At 39.2% G+C, this 25,798-nt stretch overlaps 1 protein-coding gene across 8 annotated transcripts in view; it reads right to left on the bottom strand.

The window, feature by feature from the left end:
- The window catches only part of CHD2 (chromodomain helicase DNA binding protein 2), a 103,911-nt gene that overhangs the window by 54,241 nt on the left and 23,872 nt on the right, over nt 1–25,798 (bottom strand). For 3 of the 8 annotated variants that reach the window (XR_003681756.2, XM_028495243.2, XM_028495242.2), the window contains 13 exons: nt 25,646–25,707; nt 21,112–21,174; nt 19,200–19,307; nt 16,338–16,478; nt 14,931–15,064; nt 13,486–13,711; nt 12,019–12,119; nt 10,824–10,868; nt 10,471–10,649; nt 8,416–8,540; nt 5,299–5,515; nt 3,325–3,414; nt 2,279–2,469 (listed from right to left, as the gene is read on the bottom strand). Coding sequence is in view for 7 of the 8 variants with exons in the window: in XM_028495243.2 (XP_028351044.1) it covers nt 2,279–2,469; nt 3,325–3,414; nt 5,299–5,515; nt 8,416–8,540; nt 10,471–10,649; nt 10,824–10,868; nt 12,019–12,119; nt 13,486–13,711; nt 14,931–15,064; nt 16,338–16,478; nt 19,200–19,307; nt 21,112–21,174; nt 25,646–25,707 (1,682 nt within the window). In the remaining variant the exon portion in view is untranslated. Of the gene's footprint in view, nt 1–2,278; nt 2,470–3,324; nt 3,415–5,298; nt 5,516–8,411; nt 8,541–10,470; nt 10,650–10,823; nt 10,869–12,018; nt 12,120–13,485; nt 13,712–14,930; nt 15,065–16,337; nt 16,479–19,199; nt 19,308–21,111; nt 21,175–25,645; nt 25,708–25,798 lie in introns of those variants that run through there. The other 5 variants (XM_028495245.2, XM_028495244.2, XM_055088202.1 and 2 more) reach the window with 3 other exon arrangements.

The raw sequence follows: 25,798 nt of genomic DNA, 5'->3' as shown, positions 1-25,798 counted from the left end.
GGTAGAATAAAGAGCAAAAACCACATGGTCACCTCAACAGGTAAAGAAGAACAGCACATGACAAAATCCAACACTCAATCCATCACTCACTAGGAATTACAAGAAAACTTCCTCAACCTTATAAAGGGTACCTAACAAAAATTCTGTAACATCCTACTCCCACCAATTCTACTCAACGTGGAGGTTCTAGCCAGTACAATAAGGCAAAAGATAAAAGGCATCCACCTGCAGTGGAGAAATGAAGTATTATAGCCTTTACTTAGAGAAGATCTGAGTCTAATATAAAGCACTTCAATATAGACTACTTAAAAAAAAAATTAAAAACCTCTTCAACTCATAAGGCAAACAATCCAATTGAAAAATGGGTAAAAGATTTGAACAGATATTTCACCAAAGATATACAAATAACTAATGAACACAGGAAAAGATGTACAACATTATTAGTCATTATACAAATGCAAGTCAGAACACAATGAGATACCACTACACATCCTCCAGAAGAGCTAGAATCCAGAAGATTGACAATACACCAAGTATTGGTGATGATACCGAGAAACTAGAAAATTCAAACATTTCTGCTGAGAATATAAAATGGTACAGCCTCTTTGGAAAACAGCCGGTAGTTTCTTAAGTTAAATACACATTTTCTGAACAACCTGGCCATTTCACTCCTATAGATCTAGTCATACATCCACACAAAGACAAAATAACCCAAAACTGAAGCAATCCACACATCCATCAACTGGTGACTGAATGTGCATACAATGGAATATCACTCCATAATAAGAGAATAACTCCTAATAAACTCTATAACATGGGAGAATCTCAAAATTATTATGCTAAATAAAAGCAGCCAAAATCAAGACTATTTATTAGGATTCAATTTAGATGAAATTTCTAGAAAAAGTAAATCTCTAGAGATGAAAGCTGATTAGTGATTGCCTACGGCTAGAAGTTGAGGCAGAGATTAACTACAAACAGACGAGAGGGAACGTTTTTCAGTGAGGAAAATATTCGAAAAGTAGATAATGGTGATGGTTGCACAATTCTATAAATTTACTAAAAAAATATTAATTTGTATATTTACAATGGTACATTTTATGGTATGTAAATTATATCCCAATAGGCTGTTTAAAAAAAAAAGGTAACAACACATGGGGAAAGGGAACATTTCTCTATTGTTCCTTAGGCCATCCAAAATGCCTTGTTCAGTTTATGGCATACAGTAGGCACACTCAAGTCTTTTCTAAATTTAAAAAAAAAAAAAAAAAACAACTGTGGAGCATTTACCTGTCAATTTGACAACTCTCAATTTAACTGTTTACTGCATGCCAGGTACCATTCTAGGCAATGTGGACCATGGATGAATAAATAAGATCTCCGCTACTTCTGAATGCATAATTTAATTAATGACACGGTATGAATGAGGAAATAAATGAAAAAGAGAGAGGTGCCATATAGAAAATAAAACGGGGTATGGATGATAAGCATGTCTGATAAGGAACTTGAGGTTCAGTGGTCTGAGGAGACCTCTAAAAGGAGGTGGTCATATAAGCTGAGGCAAAGATGTTAATAAGTGACTGGCCATATGAAGATAAGGAGGAGAAAAAACATTCCAGACAAAAAGAATAGCAATGCTTGGCATGTTAAAGTAACAGAAAGATGGCCAGAATGGCTGCAGCACAATTAGTAATGGAGAAAGTGGTATGAGATGGGTCAGACTAAGTAGGGTATTCCAAATCAGGGTAAAGAATTTAGATTTCATTTTAAGTATCACTGAACACCAATGGATAATTTTAAGTTTTATGAAACATATATACCATCTTTCCCACAAAAATCTTTTCAGTAAAGACATTCCACAATTCTTTACTAAGTTAGATTTTAATAAGACCTAAACCCAGTGCTATTGTTATCGAAAGTTTAGATTTAAGATATTTTTTAATACTTGTCAGATTGTATACCTTGTATACTTTTTTCCAATTATACTGATCACCTTATAACAGGGAGAAGGTCTGATGTTTCCTATTTATCAATTATTTCCCCCAAAGCATTAAATGATTCAAATGTTTGGTAGACAGTATGCTTTCTTTCTTAACAGACTGATTTCTGAGCTTTCTATCATTTGTTATGAAACATTTTACTACTTTTGTTGCTGCTTCAATGCTTTGCTTTACCCAAACCATGCCATCTGTTTTCCCTGAGGTTTACTAAAAAAGTTAAAGAGCATTGGCATTTCAGACATTCTAGCATCTTTTGAAACACACAGGAAGGAGCTTACTTCTCCGGCATAATAAAGTGCAGCAAGGACCAGAGCTCTTTGAGGGAATTCTGAAGAGGGGTCCCCGTAATCAGGAGCCTATGGTTGGACTTGAAATCAATCAGAGTTTTATACAATAAAGAGTCATCATTCTTCAACCGATGGGCTTCGTCCACTCCCAGAAAGGCCCAGTTAATACTGCCCAGCACAGTCTAAAGTAAAAACAAAACAGAACGAGCCACCAGGTCAGAAGGGAACCCAAAAGTACCTTCAAGTATTAATTATCTCTGTACAAATACCATCACAAAGGTATACATAGAAACATTTATTCTTCACTGACTTAAAGTATATCAGGACTATTCTGTTAGTTAACAGATTGGTGTCTACTCAAAAGAGCAGGTCATCCTCTCAAAGCTATAGGGGGGTCTTTTAGGCCAGGTTTTGCTGCATGCCTCAAAGTGAAAACACAAAAACTGGTATGCTGGGCAAAAACAACACAAAAACAAAAAATACATGATTGTGCAGTCTCTCCTTAATCAAGATTCTTCTCTACCTATTCTCCACCCCAACCCTGAAGCACAGAAACACCAAGAGCCACCAAATTGAACTTGTTTATGATTATCACCAGTGGGATCACCTGGCACATGCATTTCTTAGTAACTGTGGGAAGGGGATAATTTAAAGAGCTTCCTTTTTCTGTCCTCCTCACAGAGACCCTTACACAACATCTGTTCTGGAGAAATGCTTAATAATAAGATGGGAAATACCTGAGAGGGCACTCAAGACCAGCTTCCAATGACTGACTAGAATCTCCAGTAAGTTACTGGCCTCAATACCCTTTCACCTATTTAATTCAATTGGCTTAGGTGACCCAAGGTTCCCTTCAACTGTAAGGTTCTGTTTATTTTTTAATAACCTTAATATTCTTCATGGATTTTTTTGTTTGTTCATTTGTTTGCTTTTTTTTAATAAAAAAAGAAAAGTAACATGGCAAGGGGGAGGCAAAGACCCCATCATTTGGAAAAGTCACACTCCAAAATTTAACCTTTTGGTTACCAATTACACACCTTATCTTTTAAGAGGATCTCATATGTTGTTATAAGTGCATTGAACTTCAGCCTTTTGGTCTGACAGTGAATCCATTCATATTCTCGTATCTATAAGAGAAAACGATCATTAAGATACAATTTCTACCTTTACCTTTCTATATCACCAGCAAGTCTTATGACAGATGCAATAAATATACCAAATAAAAAATAAATCTGATTAGAATTTAATGAATACTTTATACATTCTAAACTGACCTAAGCAACCAAAGTATAGAGCAATATGAGTTAGAATTAAAAGATCATGGAGCAGCAAAAACTTTATTGCCAGAATTCAAATAAATTGTCATCTCCCTCTGCCCCCTCCACCCCCAATATATCTGACCACAAAAATGCATTTCATCAGCAATTAAACCCTGGTAACTTGAACTTATCTAGGGACCTCCCAGAATGAGAACTTTCTTAAGGAAATACAATTTGATCATTCTTTGGGTAGGGCATACTTTTATCAATAAATAAAACAAATTCCAACCTCTGGCTTGGTCAGAAGTTTCATTAATCATACAGCAGAAAGATGTGGCCCCCAAGAAAAACGAAAGGGAGGCTTACAGGATGAAAATACAATTTAATATGAATGAAAATAACGTCAATGCAAAGGAATACAAAAACTAACACATTCGTACTGAAGTATAATACAATGTATTTAACTGGACACCCAGCAAGCACAATGGCCCATGACAGAGCTCCTACAGTTTGGTTGTCAAGTTAAGAACTGGAGGACAAGTCAAGGAGAGCTGCAGGGAATCACCACGAAGTGGGAAGAAGAACAAAGAAAAGGAGTACTGGAAAGAAAAGAAAATGTCCCTGATTCCACAGTTTTTTAGAGTTCACTTTCTTTGTCTTCACCTTTCAATGCAGTACTGCTTGAAGCAATTCTGCACAATCTAGAACTTTTTTTCTTTTTTAATGGTTAACGAATGGATTAACAAACTTAAGAACTACTATAGACTTAGAAACTCAAAATTAGGGCGATGAAGTCTGCCAGAGTTTAGGTTAGAAAATGTTAATGAAAATATTTAATAAAAATGAATTTGCATTAGCATGGTAATATATGGTTGTAACATCTCTCTCAAAGGTTGAGGACTCCTGATGGCTTGCTCTTATTATAAGCAATCCCCTAGAAACAGTTTATTCCAACATACACAGTGGTGAAAAAGCAAAGGTCTGGGACCAGACGTGTCTTTGTCCCAATCCCAGCTCTGCCACATTCCAGCTGGGCTGGGGACAAGTGTTAAACTCTCTCAGTCAATTTCTTCATCAGTAGATTAGAAAGAATATCATGTACTTTGAAGACTATCAGAAGGATTATAGGTAATATACACAAAGCACCCAGTACAGGGCCTGGCACATAGTAAGTACCTTAAAAAAAGTTGTTATCAAGAAAAGATCTGCCAAACAAAGACAAACTTAAGCCCATGTGTTCTAAGTTCCTGATGCTCAAGTTAACTCTGATATCAGACAGATAAGTCTCATTTCTGCAGCTCTGAAATGGCTCACTGTCCTTTTATTCCTTTCTTGTAAGTTATGCCACCTCACTATTTTAAAAGGTTAGGAAACAAACTCTAAGAACTCAATTATTTTCAGTAATATCTCTCTGCTCAAATAGCAAAAATAATATTAACATTCCACAAGGCATAAACTCTATCTTATAATCCTTTATCAATAAAGTGGTCTTGAAAGTACAGGGGAAAGAACGAAGAAAAACTTAATACTGAAATCCAACTAAGAGAGATTCCCATTCATGTACTGCTGTTGCAGTAAGCATACTTATTTAAGACTATCTGAATTGTATTTTGGGGATACACCTATCTCCCAATATCAGGGGCATAGCACCGTGTCAGAATCACAATTTTACTAGACTCTAATGGCTTTAGGTCAATTTCCAAAAATACATTTATAACACAGATTCTATCCCAATTCTTTTTGTTTACACACCGTATTTCTGCTCATCAGGTCACCTATGTAAACCACTACGTTAATCTCTGGTGCCCAGATTTCAAACTCCCTCTGCCATGAGGTGAGGGTGGATAAAGGGACGACTATAAGAAAGGGGCCATACAGCTGGTGTTGGTGGAACAGGTAGGAGAGGAATGATATGGTCTGGATGGTCTTTCCTAGGCCCATTTCATCAGCAAGGATTACACTGTTACTTCTGCAGAAAGAAAAAAATAAAAACAAAAAGATCATTACTTCACAAAAAAACAGTATGTGCACAAACAGCAGAGGCATCAATGCCTCACAATGTCACCAAGCAAGACATGGGTTGTGAGCCTCTTATGTCTTTCCTCTCCTCTGCAATTAACTCTCCTATATAAGAACAAGTAATCTAAGTATAATCAAAGTTTGGATGACTACAAGAGCCTATTCAGACTATATGTTCTTTATCTTGCATTTTGGTCTTTTACATCTATCCCCTGTAACAGAGAAGGCAGATTTTGTTATATTGGTGTATGCAAGCACATGACCTTGGGTTCCATCAGTAGAGAAAGCAAGGGCAGATGGGCTATCCCCACTGCTGATGAACCCTACAGGTTGACAGTCATGTGCCTTTGTTCAAAGTGCCCACCCATTCCACTGCAGGCCACTGGGTTGTTTAATGCTACATACACTACTCCCTAGACCTAAATGCTGCAGGTACACAGAGCTTGTTTTAAATACACTACTCTAGAGCAGGGGTAGGCTGCAGATCAGATCTCTGAATCCCACCCCAGACCTACTGAATCAGAGTATCTGGGGAAGGGCTCAAGAATCTGTATTGTTTAACAAGTACTTCTGGATATTGTGCTATGGGTATATGGCTTGGACCACACTTTGAGAAACAAGGCTCTAGGAGACAGGCAGGAGACAGGATTTCAACAGGATCCTAACAGAAAAGGATTGTAAAGATATTAAGAAAAAACCTTTAAGTAAATTAAGTTAATTTAAACTGAAAGAAATAGCCAGAGTTAGGAAAGTATGTTCCAGAAATAGAAAAGAGCCCATTTGGCAGGAAACCAGGACTGCGTGTATGCCATAAGTTTGAAAATATTAAAAGGTTCTTGAAAATCAGGCCATGGGAGGTTTACACATATATAATACATGCTTAGTCAGTGGACCAGAGAGAACTAAAACCAATATTCAAGTTAAAGACAACTTAATCGATTAGAAAAGCAAGATACTTAATTCACCAAGAAGAGACTCCTTTGAGTAATTTTCCTCCTATTTCTCTCACCTTTTCACACCACTGGGGAGGAAACAGGGTTAATTTTCTCCAACATTTCCTCTCCCTAGCAAACTGCCACTGTTCATTTATACACATGCAAGGAAGTTTGGATTGATCTGCCTGCTTTTCTGGAACTAGACCAAAACAGCATGTTACTTAACTCAAGGTTCCCATGACCAGGGCCTAGTAGCTGCCTGGGCCCTTTTCAGCTGATTCTGAATTAGTTTAAAGTAGAAAATGCTGGCTCAGGACTCTACATGGTGTGACTTTGGACAAGGGCTCCTAAGAGCCCTCAACTACAAAACAAGAGCGTTAGTTACACAACTCCTTAAGGCTCCACCTAGCTTATAACCGTCCTTTTAGGAAGATCAGGTCTCACTATTCTCTGAAACAAAAATAATTTTCAAGGAATTTAGAACATCAGACCTCCATTCTCAGTCACAGAAATTCAATCTCCTCAAGATCTCTGATTCTCATATTGAACGTTAAATATTACATAAATTTTTACAAGACAAAGAGTAGTACATGGTTCAACTGGGAAAGTCATTGTAAATGCACCTCTGTAACTTAAACACCATCTTTTTGGCACTGAGAAAAGAAGCTGGCATGTTTCTGTTTTCAGGCTGTAGTCTCTAATTCTGAAATAAGAATTCCTGCTTTGCCATAAAACACTGAAGAAATTAAGAGTTTACATGTGGGGGAAGGAATCTGGAGACACACATTAAAGATACTTCCCACACTGTATGCTCCATGAAGACAGGGAAATCCTGTCTTGTCTTGATTCACTATTAAATTCTCAAGGCCTGGGACTTCCCTGGTGGTCCAGTGGTAAAGAATCCGCCTTACACTGCAGGGGATGTGGGTTCAATCCCTGGTCAGGGAACTAAGATCCCACATGCCTCGGGGCAACCTGCGCGCCACAACTACTGAGCTCACGCACCTCAACTAGAGCCCGCGTGCTGCAAACTACAGAGCCCGTGTGGTCTGGAACCCATGCACCACAACCACAGAGCCCACGCACCACAACCAGTGAAGGGAAAGCCCGCGCACCACAACAAAGAGCCCACACGCCACAGTGAAATATCCCACATGCCTCAACAGAGATCCCACGTGCCGCAACTAAGCCCTAACGCAGCCAAAAATAAATAAATAAATAATAAATAAAATTATTATAATATTATTATAAATAAAAAAAATTCTCCAGGCCTACCTAGGCCCCTAATACATAGTAATTAGGAACTACTTGAATTTGCAATTGAATTTGGTGAATAAAATTTATGAGTACAGCCTCAAAGTACCTTTAAACCTCGTTGTCTCATCTCTCTTTTTCTTTTTTCCAAGACTATGGTGATCTTGTTACAAAAAAGTAAAGGATAATTTCACAAGTCCAACCGTCAGAGAACTTCCTCTACAAGGGGTGGCCTGTACAGCAATTGGAGGGGTGGGGGTCACATCACTCTTCAGCACTACTATGTAAAATTAAAGGTTTCCCTGCCTCAGAAAGACAACTGAATGGAAAAATAACATTTTCTTCTTTCTTCTGAGAATAACTCCTTCCCCACTAAAGATCTGGGCAAATTACCTTGCTATTTATACTCATAAATAACATAGGAAGACATAGGTCTCTGGCTAGGAGAAATTAACCCCCAAATAACTAAATAACAAAGTACTTTTTACTTCAGACTAAACTGGTAATTATACATACATAAAAACTCCCAGAAGTGGCTCCTCTCAATCACATAATTTTTTTATTTCTATAATGTACAAGAAAAGGAAGTAATTCTTTATACCTAACAGTTTTAAAAAGCCAGAAACAGTAGAGAAAACATCAAACATATTTTTCTACCTACTTGCACCAAGAATGAGCAAGCCAGTTGAGACCTTCTAGCTGATAATCTCGGAGCTCCAGATTCTCTCCTCCTAAATATGCCGGCTGTTTCTTTAAAGCCACAAATCGTGGTCTCTGCTTCAGGGCCTGAAATGCAAAATTTAACAAAGCCCAGGTTTGAAGAAAACCTTCTTCCTGTTCCTATGTTAAAATGCTAGCCATGATTTCTGTGCTCTACACCAAAGCATCAGAATTTAAATTTCACATCTGAATCACCAACCACACCCAACCCACCACGAGCTCTTGCATCGTGGTCTGCGTTCCCAAAACCAGATTGCATCCCGAAATATTTTTTAGTTATTGCTCCTTTCCTGAAGTAAGTTTGCGAACATCATTAAATATCATCCCTACAGTACAGCAGTGAGTCTCCTATTTTCATCTTGGCATTAGCTTACTCTAAACAATGCCTCTGGCAAAGTATGTATATGTTAAATGCAGCGGAACTTTTACCATAACAGCATTTGTAAATTCTGAATTGCAGCCCACCTACTTTGAACCCCCAACTGTGTGAGTTTGGTTTTCTGAAGGAAAGGATGCTGCTCTCACCTCCAGAGGTGTGAAGAATTGGCAGTCTAGTAAAGCCATGTCTCTATGGTGTGCACAAAATGTGGATTCTGTGGCCAAATCAGTTTGGGAAACAATGGATTAAAAACTTATATAAATTTCATGGCTCATGACTTTTCAGTCTAACATTCCTGTGTATGCTGTGAACTTACAGGAGAAACTCAATTCAGGAATACCTCCTAAAATTATTTGGCCACAATAGTGTTTTTTTCAGGGAGCATTTCTCTGAAGATTAGCACTCTCTGGAATAGTGCCCCATTATAAGAAATGTCGTCCTAATAACGTATTTGATAAGATAATTATTGTTAGTTGCAGCTCTCCTTTGTGAGCAGCTGGCAGTAAATGGAATCAGACGCCTCTGGCTGTCCACTTCTGCCACGTCTGCCCCACAGTGCTTCTCCCATCCGACACCCCCAGCTGCTGCCACTTCCCTCATCCTCACACTAATTCTCCCTCCGTGGGCTTCTACAACACCTTCCTGGTGGGACCTTCTGGCTTTAACAACTGCTTACTCTGGTCTCCAACACATGGCCGTTAGATGAAACTTTCTAAACGAAATACTGTTTCATACCTGCTGCTCTGCTCAGGAGGGTAGGCTTATGAATACCCACAGAATAAAATTCAAATACCCTCCAAGGTATTCAAGACATACACACTTTGACTTGCCAATATCACCTCCCTCTCTTCCTACCCTGAGGTCCGGTGGTCCTCCTACTGACTATAAGAACATCTTTCTCTTAATATCTTTCACGGGAGGCTAATAACCTGGGCCCCCTTCTGTCTGTCTAACCAGCTCCAATCAATTCTTCAAGGACAGGGCACTTCAAGCACCACAATTTCCTCATTTTAAAACCCCTTCAATGATCCCTGTGGCTCAGTGACTCCTACTTCTGGAATAGTCTTTATCACACTCATTGACCTTCAGTTACACACTGCTTTTCACAGATAGAGGTTTGGTGCCATGAATTTGAATGTCAACCTCGTGGAGAGAGAGGCTATGTCTTACATAAACTTTTATTACTGAGGACCCAAGCATACCAATTTACACAGGGAATGAATTCCAACGAAAGAAAAGGAACTGTACAACCAATCTAGCAAATAAAAAAGCCTATATATTTAGTTTATAACCTAGAATTCAGACACTCCCCTTTCCTGTCACTTCTCTTTAAAGTGCTTTAATTCTTCCCAGTATTCTCTACAATATCTCCATATTAGATATATCTAATTGTTTAAATAAGAAGATTAAAGAAGTCAGCAAAGCCATTATACAACTCATCCTCTCCTTTTAATTATTTTCCTTTGATGTCAAGGATAAGTCATTTTCTTTCACTTCAAAACAGGAATTAGCACTTACTTTTGTAGTATTTTCTCTTCCCAACATCTATCTATGTGGCCAACCCTTTGTAGCAATACACCTTTCCCCTGAAAATTCAAAAGCCAGCAGTCACCACACCTTGCATTCTCTTGTTGGGATGGTTTTTGAGTTGTTCCGACTATGGAAACTGTCGATGCAGCTCTGGAATTTCTTTCCAATCAAGGCTTCATCTTCCCAGCTGCACTCTGAATAGGGCAGTCCCATCCATTTGCATAGATATTCAGGTTCGTTGGAAGGTGCCGGCTTCCGACTGTGAGCTATTTCACATATAAAAATTTACAGATCAGCAACTGTCAATTAAAGGAGAGGAGTGACACTCTGGTTTTATGTATAACCAAGGAAACACCATGTGGCAAAGCTGTAAATATTCTGCAAAACATGAACTGCTCTTAAATACTAAACAGTATTTACAAACAAGTTGTCTTGCTTACCTGGAAAATCTGTTTGACCCAGTGTAGATTTGCTCGTCTTCACAGCTAAATAAATGGAAAGCTGGGTAAGTTATCACCATAACCAAGAAAACGGTGACATTTTAGGTCCTATGAATAAGAGTACAAATATACTCTACTATCTCACATCTTAAAAAAAGAAAAGAAAAAGCAGCCTATCTAGCACTTACCCCATCTCTCTGTTCCCCCTTTACAACAAGGCTCCCCGGGGGAGCTTTCTTCATACTGTTCCCTCACTCTCCCCTGAAGCCACCCCATCAGGCCTGTAGCCCCACCACTTCATGGGTCCATCTCCCCAGGGCCAGGCCTGCTGCCAAGCTGAAGGATCAAGTCCCAGTCCTCTGACTGGCAGCGCCTCCTCCTGCCGGAGCTGGCTCCCAGCACACCTCCCTCTCCTGGCTCTCCCCCTATCTCACTGGCTGTCCTTTCTCACTCTCCTCTGCTGGTTTCTTCCCGACTTCCAAAAGCTAGAATGCCCTCAGACTTCTACTCTCACCACGTACACATTCTTGATTATCTCATTAAACCTTAGGCTTTAAATACTATCTACATACGGATTATATTCTCAAATTTAAATCTCCAGCCCGGACTGAGTTCTAAACTCCAGACTCATATATGCTACAGCCGTCACAATACTATCCACTTAGATGACTGAGAAGTATATCAAACTGACAAATACCAAAATAAGTTCTTGATTTCTGTTCCAAAAATCAGCTCTTCCCTTAATCTTTCTATTTCAGTAAATGGTACCTCCAGTCTCCTATTTGCTCAGGTCAAGAATCTTGGCACCATCCTTGCCACCACTTTCTCTTCCCCCATCTCCAAATCTACCCGCAAAGCTTGGTAGCTTTTCCTTCAAAATAAATCTAGGCATCTGTCTATTCTCCAAAAAGTATACCTACAAAAATGCATTTTTTAAAAATATTTATTTATTTATTTATTTGGTTGCACTGGATCTTAGTTGCAGCAGGCAGGCTCAGTTATGGCATGCATGTGGGATCTAGTTCCCTGATCAGGGATCAAACCCGGGCCCCCTGCACTGGAAGCGCAGAGTCTTAACCACTGTGCCACCAGCGAAGTCCCGCATTTTTTCAATATATATACATTACTCCCAAAAGAAAAAGTTCTATTACTCCTGGAGCTCAAACACTGCTTAGATGAGTTTCCATGTACTTACCTATTACTCTTTCTACTATCTGATACTGTTTGTTTAGCTCGGAGGCCAGCTCTTGTTGGCAGTTGAAATATTCTACATCTTCAGGAGAAACTTTCCCTAACCTGGACAGAAGACACACAGAAAAAATAAATACTTATTAGATTTGGGGGATCCATATACATCTATCAATGCAAAGTCAAGGTACGAAACTTAGTCTTTACTTTCATATGTCCCTTAGTAATCTTTCTCTAATAATTAGGCCAGAGATTTTAAGAAAAACATGTTAATACTTATAGAAAACACTAAAAACCTTAGACTTACAGGACACACCAGTTGTTCTCTCTGATGTGGCCCATTAATAAAGAAACCTAAAAATAACTATTTTGGGTGATGAATTCATGTGATAAATTCATATATTTTGATAGACAAGGACAATAAAACTCTTCCAGATTTACAAGAAAACCTGCCTTTTTTCAAATATGTATGGGCTTTAGGCGTGACAGTGGCTTTTTTAGAAAACCAGTTAATCATACTTACAAAACGACAACACCAGCAACTTGAAATTGAATACTGCTAAAGCTTTCAAGGATTTTTAAAATTCTAATCGCTTTACAAACCCATATCTTAGGGATACATATTTTTGTTTTTGACTCAAAGAAAAAAGTTTCTGATTTACTGAAGTAGCATATTTTGCATAGTAATAAAACAGGAATTGGAACCCATTTGTCCCTATTCCTAACACAAAATAACCTCACCACGTGACACTGACACATATGTCTTCGGGGGGAACTTATGCTTCTTTTTGTCAGTTTAGGTGTGTGTATGCTGTGACCTCACATTATGTCTCAGATGCAACCTAACTGTTCAAAGCTGTAAGTAAACTACAAACAACAGGGTATCACAGTTTCAGAACATTTCTGTCACATCCTTTCTGTAAACTGTGTAAAACCAAGATTAGTTTTAAGTACATCATAACCCAGAGAGTTCTAGAATATTAACTCCTGACATCCAAGCTACCCCAGCACAACCACAGAAAGTAACAAGGTGCTTAAGTACGTTAGCCTTGGACTCAGGCTGCCAGAATTCCAATCCTTGGCCCTCTCACAGAGTTGCTCTGTACCTCACTCTTCCCACAAAAAAAATTTTGTTCAACAGTACAAATCTCATAGGATTACTGTGAGGATTAATGCGATCATGTCTGAAAAATGCTCCATAAGCTAGTTATTATTAAACTCTACAGACTTGTTGGCTATACACAAAAATATATACTATCTTCAGCTCAAAGTTTTATAAAACTTAATCGTGGATGCCTCCACGTTCATTCAGATGCTAAAGGCAAAATTTGATATTCTAGATAGCTGTGTTCTCCATGGACTAGTTAAAAACCTTCCCTTCCTCCAGGCTATATTATATATTTTTGTGTATAGTATATATTTTTGTGTATAGCCACCAAGTCTGTATTTCTTTTATCCAGGATGGATAATGTACCATTGCTTGATTTCATCCTCTTTCTTCTTGAAGTTCTCTAGTTTTTTTAGGCCCTTCACTTTCTGCTGCTGTAAGGACTCTTCACTCTCCCACGTGCTATGGATATACGACCAGCCCTTCCACTTGATGAGGTACTGGACTTCGCCTTCATCCTTTTCAGGGTCAAAGTCGCCACTAGGGTCTCCGTTAGCTTCAACTGCATATACAGTAGTAGAAGCTCCAGTGGCTGAAAAAGGATTCAGTTAAATTTTAAAAAGTATGTTAAGCCAGACATTGAAAAGCTTCCCAAATACACAAATGTCTAAAGAGTCTCTTTATGGATGAAGCACCAAAATCCTTTGACTTGAAATAAGCAGAAATTCACAAATACAGAATGAACATGATCAACAATTTCAAATATTTTCATGATGCAAACCCAATTTTTACTACTTAAAACATTACAAAATTTGCTGGTGAAATCAACAAAATCTCTGTATCCAAACACAATAAAAATGGAACAGCAATATCCTTTTGTTTTGGTCCCTACTAACTCAGAAAACAAATCTGTCTCTCTCTCCAGGAATATTAAGAACAAGGTAAGAGAATTTAAAATCTCCCCAATTACTAATCCACCCAAAACTCCGTTAACTCTCTTAACCTCAAGTAAGGCTGGATGAAAAAAAAAAAAGACAAAGAAAAATGAATTAGGTATTATTTTGATATTTCCTATATGGAAAGGTTACTTTAAAAAACTGAGTTGTGAGATATCTCAATTTGGATATAAAAAATTCTTCACCACTGTCCAAATATGTATTTAACCCGTTTGACACTTATCACAAGGAGATTCAAAAACAAGTAACTAAAGGTAGATTTACTTAATGTTAATAATCAACAATCTCTGCTGCATCACTGGTTTTTAAGATATTAAAACATCTTTAACCAGCTCAATTTTAAAATCTCAAAGACATATGGGACACAGTCCTATAGTCTCAGGTCAGTTTTTCTGTGGGTCAGAAAAACTTCGTTTCACAACAAATAGGGGCATGGACTGAAATTCATCACTTCAGAGCTCAATACATAAAATTTGGGCCTTACTGAGCAGATATAAAAAGTAATTTGCTAGCTTCCAACGGCAGGGAAGGGGCAGCAGGTGTCACGTCTGGCCGCAAAGGTGGCAAGAAGCCCCTGAAGCAACCCAAGAATCAGGCTAAGGAGATGGGCGAGGAAGGTGAAGCATTCAAGCAGAAACAGAAAGAGGAGCAGAAGTAACTCAGGGACCTAAAAGCAAAGGCCAAGCGGAAGGGTCCCTGGCCACAGATGGAATTAAGAAATCTGGCAAAAAGTAAGCCGCTCCTTGTGCCTGAGGCAATGATGATCCTTAATTCCATTCCTGTTTAAACATCTGGATTCCCTGCCATAACATCTGTTGCCACCTATGGCAAGAATGAAGTGTTGTCTTCACATACCTCCTTTCTTTCCCAGCCTTGAATCTAAGACCTTTTCAATAGTTTCACTATTATCCTGCTGTTCATCAACTCCTTCTCCAGTCATTTCAATGAGGTCATCTGAGTCAGTCTCAAAGTCATCGTCTTCTTTATAACTGCATGAGGAATAATGCCAAATAAATGAGAAACTGTCTTTTCAGATTCAAACACCACCATACATAGTATCATTAGGACAAGGAACCATATCCTTTTGGCTCCAACATGCTGTTGTGCAGATCAGCCACGATAAAGTGGGCTCAAAGTTCATTTTTTTTTCCTGCTTAAAGTATTAATTCATGTTCACAGATAGCTGCAGGAAGGCTAATTCATATTTCAAAATAGAAACCGACTACAGTGATTTCTGTGAGCAACACATAGAAAACTACTACAAAGACACTCCTATGTTTTCATTTTTTAATGAGATCATTACTATGTATAAACAAGGAAACAACTACAAAGAAAGAAAATACATGATAAATGAAAAAATTACTAGTATTCCATTCGATAAAAGCGGAGCAATAGTTCTAAGATAGAATGTATCGACCCTGTATTTTGTCTCCCAATAACAAGAATATGAAATTTAAGTATTCTCAAGTTACTGAGCATACTTCCTGGTAATAAAATATTAAAATGTAACCTTCCGCCATATATTAACAACAAATGGTTTGGGAGTTACAGAAGAGAAGAACACAATTCTGGATGCAGTACAGCTGTAGGAGGAAAAAGTGCTAAGCTACATATTAACATACTCAAAACCTAGTCCTAGCTTTCAAAGTATTAACTGGATACATTGAACAGGTTATTAATAACTCCAGGACTCACCTTCACCATCTTTAAGTAGACCAAAAGAAACCTGCATATCCTCTAAAAGGAAATTAAATACCCTTTGATACATATAAAGTAAAATATTTATGTTTGCATGTATCTACTCCTTTATTTCGTTTTCTACTAATGCTTCATATCGTATCGTAAGCTTGATAAGATTATTATATCCAAGTAATACACAAGCTGAAACTTAGAAGAATTTGCCTGATTCAAAGAGCAATTCAAAAGTGAAAATACAATCCTAATGTCCTTCCTAAAAAAGGATGTTATGAAATGAAGATAACATCACTACCACCTCACCGAAACATGAACTTGAAATAAAGCAGTTCTCTTCATGGGAATGAAGGCTTGAAATGAGTTATTACTATTCTTTCCATATTCCTATTGGCCAGAACCATTCTTTTTACAAGAACCCTGACCAGATTTCCGAACGTAACCTCAAGACACAGGTCATTATTTTTACCTATCAAATGCCTAATCCTGGGCTTATCAAAACCAAGCTCTAGCCAACTACACTATCACCTTCCCTTCACACTAATGAAAACCTTCTGGGGCATCACCTACCTAACATTTTTAGCCGCTCTGCGGCGAGTCTGCCTTTTGGGAGCTTCATCATCTTCATCCTCATCATCCGAAGAATCTTGCTTTTTCCTCTTTCCACGCTGAGTCTTAGGTTGCTTTTTAACACGAGGTTTGGGCATTGCTCTAAAATGAGAAAAGAAAAAATGGCAAAGTCCTTACTTTATCGTCTGTTGTCTACTTCAAATCTATATAATTGTTATTTCCCAGAGCAGGGTTCATATATAGGAATTAACCAGGGGAATGTTAGACATGAATATTCCCAGGTCCCATTCCCCGAGATTCTAATTCACTAGAGATCTGCTTCACTAGAAACTTGAAAGTGATTCTACTGCTGGTACCCTTCAGTCATTTATAGGAATACAGTCAGCCCTCTGTACCTGCAGGTTCCACATCCGCACATTCAACCAACCATGGATCAAAAATGTATTTGCAAAAAAAAATTCCACAAAGTTCCAAAATGTAAAATTTGAATTTGCTGAGCATTAGCAGCTATTTACATAGCATTTACATTGTATTAGGTATTATAAGTAATCAACAGATGATTAAAAGTATACGGAAGGAGATGCAGAGATTATACAAAAATACTATAGCACTTTATATAAGGAAGCAACTTGAGCATCTGCAGATTCCGGTATCTACAAAGGTCCTGGAACCAATTCCCCGCAGGGACAAAGGGACAACTGTACTGTGGGTTCTGAGGCAACAGTGAGGCAACGGTTCTCAACTGTTCCTCAGGATCACCTGACATAAAAATACACATGCAGCACGTTGCTGATGGCAGCTCTCTGGTGGGCAATTTGGAAATATCTATCAAAATTACAGGGCTTCCCTGGTGGCACAGTGGTTGGGAAACCACCTGCCAATGAAGAGGACACGGGTTCGAGCCCTGGTCCGGGAAGATCCCACATGCTGCGGAGCAACTAAGCCCGTGCACCACAACTACTGAGCCTGCACTCTAGAGCCCGCAAGCCACCACTACTGAAGCCCGTGCGCCTAGAGCCTGTGCTCCGCAACAGGAGAAGCCACCGCAATGAGAGGCACGCACACTGCAAGGAAGAGCGGCCCCCGCTCGCCACAGCTAGAGAAAGCCTGTGTACAGCAACGAAGACCCAATGCAGCCAAAAATAAATAAATAAAATAAATAAATTTATTTTTTAAAAAAATTACAAATATAACAATTTTATTTCTGGGAATTGACTTTACAGATATAGACTGATACAGGCACAGTAAGGTATTCACTGTGGTATTTGCAATAACAAAAGATTAGAAAAACTAAACATTCATCAACTGGGAACTAGTTCAATAAACAGAATACTACGCACCCATAAAAAAAGGGAGTTTTCTGTGTATTGATAAGGAAAGATTTCCAAGATAATGAAAGAAAAATGCAGAAGAAGATGCATGGAATGCTATCATCTGTATAAAGGAAGTAAAGGACAAGAAATAACTACACATATATTTTTCTCCTATGTACATAAAATATACCAGGAAGGCTACCTGAGAGACTGTGCCCTGCCACAGACCAATGGAACGGACTGAGGAGGTGGCCCCTCTAATGACTTCCCTGCAGCCATGACTGAGAGCCACAGACTAGGAGTTCTCAAAAGGAAATCCCCAAGTTCTCCATCAGTGGTAAAAAGGTGAAAGGAGAAAGAGGGAGACAGAAACTCACAATCATAGTCACCTGTTTCTCTCATACCTGCCATAACCAACACTACACAGACAGACGATCAGAGAGTCAATAAATGATGGGTAAAATCTAGAAGACAGAACTGGAGTGGATTCCAGCCCTGAGAACTGAAACTGAGAAGAAAGGAGACAAAACGCATTGATGAATTTCCCTGCTGGGGTGGGAGGTGAGGGGTCAGGTACAACGTCCTAAGCCAGGGATTGACACAGTTTTGCTATAAATGGCCAGAGGATAAGTATTTTTTACTTTCTCAGACAAGAGGCAAAGTTGAGGCCACTACATAGATACTTACGTAACAAGAGAAAATAAATTTTAACCAATATTTTATTGACGAAAGTCAAAATAAAATAATAATAATCATTGAGTACTTTTTTGTGTGATACAACATCTACTAACGAGAAGAACAGAATTCTTTTTGAAGGGATAACATTTCACTTTGCTAGGGTTCAAATTTAGTGTTCCCCATCACCAAACTACAAATGTTCACCAATAAAAGCTATACTGAGTTCGCAGGCCATACAAAAATAAGTGGTGAGTGGGATCTGGCCCAAAGTCAATATGTGCCAGGCGTATCCTAAGCAATACTGCAAGGAGGTAAATTTTCCTGGGGCCTCTCTGCCTCCTGCCTTCCGTTCCCCATCACCAGTACCTTTCATTGCCATTATGTCTGATCAAAAATTACCAGTTTCCTCTCATCTCCACCTACTTCCTTCCCTGCACAGATTCTCTGCTTAACGTTATAAAGATTATGAGAACAGGATAATAAAAAGTATGCTTTGAACCAGCCAATTAAACTTAACAATTAGTTCTCCCCAAAAGAACTTGTACATTAGTCAAATACACAGGGAGCTTTTTTTAAGAGTGGAAGATACATTCGCTCCTCTTAACTAGTCTGCCTGGAGTATGAACGAACAGTAAGATCCACTCTGAGCTATGTACCATGCAAACACACAAAATCAATATAAGTAGCTCAGTAATCGAATTACTTGCTAATGATGCAGGCTGGCAAGAAGTTAACCAGGCATTCAAAATCCGGAATCACAACACACTGCACCCCATCAATTAAGGCCCTCGGGCTAGCACTACATCGTCCTTCTCAATCTAACACAAACTAAGCTCGACCAGAAGCAGAGATGTTCAAGCAAACACTGCACCTTCTGGGGACAGGTCTTCTGGCTTTCACTTTTTTTTGCTCTGGTTCGCTCTCTGCACTGGTGCCTTGTTCCTGTTCATCTTCTGAGGGTTCCCGTTTCCATTTTTCTCTGTGATCAAAAGCAAAGCAAAATTTTTTTTTCTAAAAGAATTCTTCAAGATTGTTTAGCTTGAAGAATCTGACAAATCTGACAATCTGATTAGCCAAAAAGGCAGAACATGTATATTTTAGATGTTATGCTAAAAGATTTGTTCTAGCTCCATTTAAATTTTGGTTGTGTTCCTTCCTGGGCTGTGTAATATCTATTCCTATTTTATATCTGGTATCAAAAATAAATGAAAATGGAAGCTAAGGCTGTATTTTTTTAAACCATTTGTTCTGAAAAAAAAAATGCTGCTAAATCTCTAATATTCTATTTTTATTTACTACTATCATTGACCAGATTGAAGCCATAATATATACTAAATCAGAGGTTCTCAAATTTTAGCATGGACCAGAACCACCTCAAGAGCTTATTAAAAGAGATTTTTGGGCCACAGCCAGTTTCTGATTCAGGAGGTGTAATGTGAGGCCTAAAAATCTGAATGTTAACAAATTCAGATGATGCTGATACTAATGAGAGACTTGAGAACTACTGTACTAGTTATTTTAACATCTTTAAGAATATACTGAGAAAACAATCCCCAAAACTATTTTTCAATGTTAAATCTACTACCTACTAAATAACCTGTTCAACTAATGAAGTAGTTTTTAATAATTATTAAATACAGTAGGTGTTCTTTTGCTCCTCAAGATTGTAAAAGACTTGGGAGAGCCATACCCTATAGGTGCCCTACTATCCCCAGTTTTTGAAGTTTACTTGAATACCAAACAAGACATCACATAAACTCAGCTCATTTCTCACCTGCAGGGAAGAAGGAAGGAGCATATATAATAGCTACTGGGCATGAAATACCTAGAGAAAAAAAAAACTTAACAGGCAAGAACCTGGGGTTCTCTCTAAACAATTACCATTGTGCCTCTGGGTCTGTGTATAGAAAATGAGGTTATGCTAAAGACAACTCTTGCCAAGTTTCAAAGTCAAATCAATATTCTTCATGGGAGAGTAAGTCAAAGTAATAGTGGAAGAACCTTCCTAAAAGGTCCAGGAGCCACCCTGCACTTGAATTAGTGGAAACATTATGGGAAAAAATGTTTTTCAAGCCTTCCATGAAAAGGCAGTGGAGTACTTCTACGTACATTACTCAAGTTCTACTGGCACTACCATTTCATATCCATTTACCTAATAGTAGGTCACTCTATGTGGGCAGGGTATCTTTGTACCAGAGCTTAGCACAAAGGCAGGCAAATGGAGATACATCTTTGTTAAATAAAGAAATAATTAAAGAACGAGTCCTGGGCTTCCCTGGCGGCGCAGTGGTTGAGAGATCGCCTGCCAATGCAGGGGACACGAGTTCGTGCCCCGGTCCGGGAAGATCCCACATGCCGCGGAGCGGCTAGGCCCGTGAGCCATGGCCGCTGAGCCTGCGCATCCGGAGTCTGCGCTCCGCAACGGGAGAGGCCACAACGGTGAGAGGCCCGCGTACGGCAAAAAAAAAATAAAAAATGAGTCTTACCAGACTGTCAGACAGGTAGGGTGCTTTTGGAAGCAGACTGGTAAGATATTAAGGCCTACTATTGTCACCTAATATCCTTCACTCTCTCTTTAAAGCAAACTATACTCTGGGCACCTGCTTTATTCTCCTTGCCTAGAGCCTCATACAATAAATGTCTGCTAAGGAATCCAAGGAATAGATGGTGACGGCCAGGAAGGAAAAAAGGAAGATGTCTCCAGCAATTGGGAGATTGGCACCTAAGGCTACAGTCTCCCTTGGGCCAAGTCCAGAACAGTTTACCCTTTAGAAGGAACTCACACAGTCAAACTGGAGAGAAGTGGTTTCACAGGAAACAAGCTTGAAAGAACATGCACGTAAGACCTAAGGGAGAGCAGATCAGATGAGAAAGATCCACAATCAAGTATTATTTGTAATTTACATAACTCTGCCAGAAATTGAGAATCTGTATCAGGGTAGCTAATAAGGTCCACTTCCATAACTTTAGGAGACTAAACTGGCAGTGAACACTGAGAGAATGGATGTTGAGTCTAGTTTTCCAGTTAAACTGCAGATTTGTAGACTTACAGACAACCAGGAGGACTTAGAATCTCCCAATATAAGAATGTACAAAAAATTAGCAAATCGTCTGGTCCAAAGGCCTCTTCCCAGGTAGGGGGAAACTCAAGACCAGGGAGAACAAGCTGTTTGGTACATGTCAAATCCCCAGCCCTGCTACTCTCAACCATAACCTACTGAAGACTACAGAATCTGCAAACATTAAAGCCAGGTTTACACATTCTGGGAGAATCTGAACAATCAGAGGCCTAAAAGATCTAAATGAGTTTTATGTATGTGTATTTGAAACTGGCTGGATTGCGTCAAATTTCATTTTAATTTTCCAGAATAGAGGGGGAAAAAAGTAAGTTACAACCAGCAATACTAAGTCATTTTGCATAAGGGGTGAAAAGGGCAATCAATTACAAAAAGATTACTGCCCAACCCTGGATCTCCAACAGGTGAAACCGATGTCCACTTTTAGTTTGCTAGCTTCTCATATAATGCAAATTTTATGAGGGAGACTCCCTGACTAAGCCATATATTATATGCTGGGCTACAATGAAGTCTAAAATATGAGATCGTGATTAAAATATTTTTCATACATTAAAGGAGACTTGGATTGCCAGACCAGCTCTAAGAGGCCATCAAATTTTGGGAACTGGGGAGAAAAATACCAAGATTTGGCCACTGAGGCCTCAAGGCAATATAAATAGGACAAAGTCAGAATGCAAGTTAACTGGGTATAGTTTTCTTCCTTTACTAAGAAAAGGTGGTTGGTGGGACACAAATCAAATCTGAACTGTAAAGGAGGGAAAGAACAAAAGCCATTTTTAAATAAAATGGGCCTAAACTCTGGTCAAGAGCCACTGAGGCTTCCTATTAACTGTCTCTAAGAGCTCAAAGAAGGGAACTACTTTCTCCTCCACTTTAGAAGGCAGGTAAGGAAAAGAGGGAAAGAGTTGCTTTAACTTCACTGATTTTCAGTAGATTTTCCCGAAGAGAATGCCTTTCAGTACCAAGTCCCAGTGAAGAGGGGAAATCTGGGGCTAACGAGGATTCTCTTCCACTGTCACAGAACTGTGACAGACTTTCAATTCAAAGCAGTGGAAAGGGAGAAATAACTATAATCCCAGGAGAATAACTTCAAATGATTACAGCTGAAATACTTTTTTAAATTCCAGTTGGGAGAGAGGGTTTTGGAACCACTGTACAGTGGGGTTAAGCACCACTGGGACCACAACGAGTCAGGAGAAATCCCATACAACATTTCACAAATTAGGATAATATGAATAGGGACTATATAAAAAAGGGTTCAATGATCAAAACAGCATGAGTGGGTGAAGCAAAACTCAAAATTTTGTTTGTATGACTTTAACTCAGGGGTTACAATCTCAAATACCCACTGGGGCCAGGTAAGGACCGTAAATGGGGTCAAATGGAGAACTCACGGCCTCTCCAAAGGTTACAAAAACCAGTGTTATATGGGGCAGCATTGACAGCTTTTCTCAAAAACTAGAAATCTAGATTCTTACATACCATCCCCCAATTTTCAACACTGCCAACTAATTCAAAAAATGTATTCCTCTTCCAAGCTTTTAAAATGCTAATTCACATGACTCAAGGAGAGTTACTCCCTTCCGAAACTGTACCTTCAGAAGTGTCAATGTCATAAAAGCAAAGAAACTCTGTGTAAGTGCTCTAGATTAATGAAACCTGACAACTAACACATATTTAACCCTAGATTGGATCCTGTCCTGGGGGTGGAAAAATATTATGAAAGACATTATTGGGTTGACTGACAAAATGGGAATATAAATTAGACAAAGGGGTTGTAGCAATGTTAAATCTATTTACGTTAAAACTGTATTGTGCTTACGAAAGAATACATCCTTATTCTTAGGAAATACACACTTAGTACTCAGGGGTGAAAGACCTTGATGTATGAATCTTAGTCTGAAACGTGTGCAATATATAAGGAGAGCACCCACAACGATTAAAGCAAATGGGATAAAAATGGTAACCAATGGTAAATCTCAGTAAAGTACACAGGCATTCTTTGTACTACTCTTATTCTTACAATTTTTCTGCAGTTTGAAATTAATTCCCAAAAAAAGTTTAAAAATGGCTCCTTTTGGGCTTCCCTGGTGGCGCAGTGGTTGAGAGTCCGCCTGCCGATGCGGGGGACACGAGTTCGTGCCCCAGTCCGGGAAGATCCCACATGCCATGGAGCGGCTGGGTCTGTGGGCTGTGGCCGCTGGGCCTGCGCGTCCGGAGCCTGTACACCGCAACGGGAGAGGCCACAGCGGTGAGAGGCCCGCGTACACCAAAAAAAAAAAAAAAAAAAAGGCTCCTTTTAAAAACTTTAAAATCTGTGATATAATCGACAGGGCAGGGTTTCAGAAAAACACCTCCCTGTGCTAATATTTCAAAATTTCCACTCCCTTTGAGTGAGTCTCTCAATTCTGAAATTCATGTGCACACACACTGGGTTCTGTTACCCTTACTCAGATCAGAGGCCCCTGTAGTGCTGTGCCTTGCAACCTGAGCCTTAGCAGTTGCAGGACCTCCTCTAAATAACGTTAGAAGGGAAGAGGTCCCCATAAGCCCTAGTACTCTCCAGCTGCCCAGAGGATGACAAGTGAGGACAGCCCAGGGCCCAAATAAACAAGCTTGAGGAGAACCTCTGCTTATGCTAAGTTCCTATGGAAGCGCCCAGGGGTAGAAAAGCAGCATCACAGAAGACACAAACCCCCCACAAGGAATGAAAAGGTTCTACTCAAGGGAAAGAAAGGTCCATGAAGGCCACTGAGAGTTGCCAACTTTGGAGAGCTCTCAGGATTGATAGGAGAGGGAAAATAAATATAGAAGCCAGTCAAAAGAATAAGTCTGATGTGTTACACAGGGACTGAAAAAATGGAAGGCTTCTCTACACCCAGATAAAGCCATTAAAATGAGGAGTTCAGGGACTTCCCCAGCAGTCCAGTAAGTAAGACTCCACGCTTCCACTGCAGGGGACACGGGTTCGATTCCTGGTTGGGGAATTAATGCAGCACAGCCAAAAAAAAGAAAGAAAAACAATGAGGAGTTCACGTTTTCAAGTACAGCCCATTTAGATTCCAGCCAAGAGAGCAGCAGAATGTAGCCAGACAGTGGAGGAAAAAGCACATGCATGGACTTCCCAAAAGCCCCCAAAAGGCCATTAGCCTGGGAAGCTGAGAACAGAGTCTCCCAAGCAGGCACTGGACTGGGGAACAAGAGCCTTCTGAGCTGCCAAGAAGTACAGGCTTGCTACAGTTATCATTTCTCCAACTCTAACTCTAAAACACAAATGAAAATCGTATGCCCTCTGGGCAGGGCAATATTAAATACTACTTGACTTTCTTAGCATAGTTTCTAATAACCCTGTTAGGTCAGCAGAATAAGCATTACTCTATTTTGGAGAGGAGGAAATGGATTTTAAAAACTCACATTACTTTGCTTTAGGCCAGACACTTAAATTAAGGATCACTAATACTTTAAAACAGAGAATATATAATTGGGGCTCTCAGTGGGAGCCAAGGACAATCATTTACCATGAGAACCCCCTGAATTTGTGTGCAGAGTTTTGAGTATTCTTCTGAGGAGACGGGCTGTAGAATTCAGTTTGTCAAAGGGATCCACACATCCCCCCAAAAAAGATTTTTTAAATTATTTCTCCCCTCCAAAAAAAAGTCAAATTTTTTTTTACCGTAAGTAGAATTTTTTACGTTTTAAAATAACAAATATATAATCTGTATCATAAAGGGATTTCACATTAAGCCCATGAATTAAAATTTTCTGGCTTACGAACTGCAATAGTAAAACTACATGGAAACGACAATGTGAAATTTCATACTAAAATGGGTGTCCAAACAATATAACTTTGCCATGCCAACACAAAGAACAAATGAAAAGGAAGAAAAGCCAATCTAAATGTGTTCCTTGTTTATCTAGAATAGAATACCAAATGCCTATATGTTTGATATTTGTGCACATTTTTAAGAAAAAAAAATAATTGGGCTAACTGGGCAAATCAGATGGAATAGCTGGAGTTTGCCCCAAAAAGTAGCCTAACACCTACATGTGAAAAACTAAGAATCCTGGGCTTCAAATGCCACTGCTGCAGCAGATTCAGATGAACAGGAATCCAAGATAGCAAGAGACAGAAGCGGACTCTGGGCCCTGGGGTGCACTACAGACACAATGAACGCAGTCCCAGAAATGCTCACATGTTCCAAACTACCAAATTAAGTAATTTCCCCCATGAAAGACTTACTGTTTTTTCAGCTGCCTCTGGCCTCTTCTTTTTGGGCTCCCACTCTCAGACCCGCTACTTGCCTTCAGTGTGTGAGGGGGAAAAAATGATTACAGACTTTAATTCACAGTTCTTAGGGATACCACTACCCCCTGGTTCAACAATCTACTCAAT

Source organism: Physeter macrocephalus, chromosome 11 (genome assembly GCF_002837175.3).
Source record: "Physeter macrocephalus isolate SW-GA chromosome 11, ASM283717v5, whole genome shotgun sequence".
Taxonomy (NCBI): domain Eukaryota; kingdom Metazoa; phylum Chordata; class Mammalia; order Artiodactyla; family Physeteridae; genus Physeter; species Physeter macrocephalus.
The sequence above is the reverse complement of the archived record's forward strand: the minus strand, read 5'-3'. Positions and strand labels throughout refer to the sequence as shown.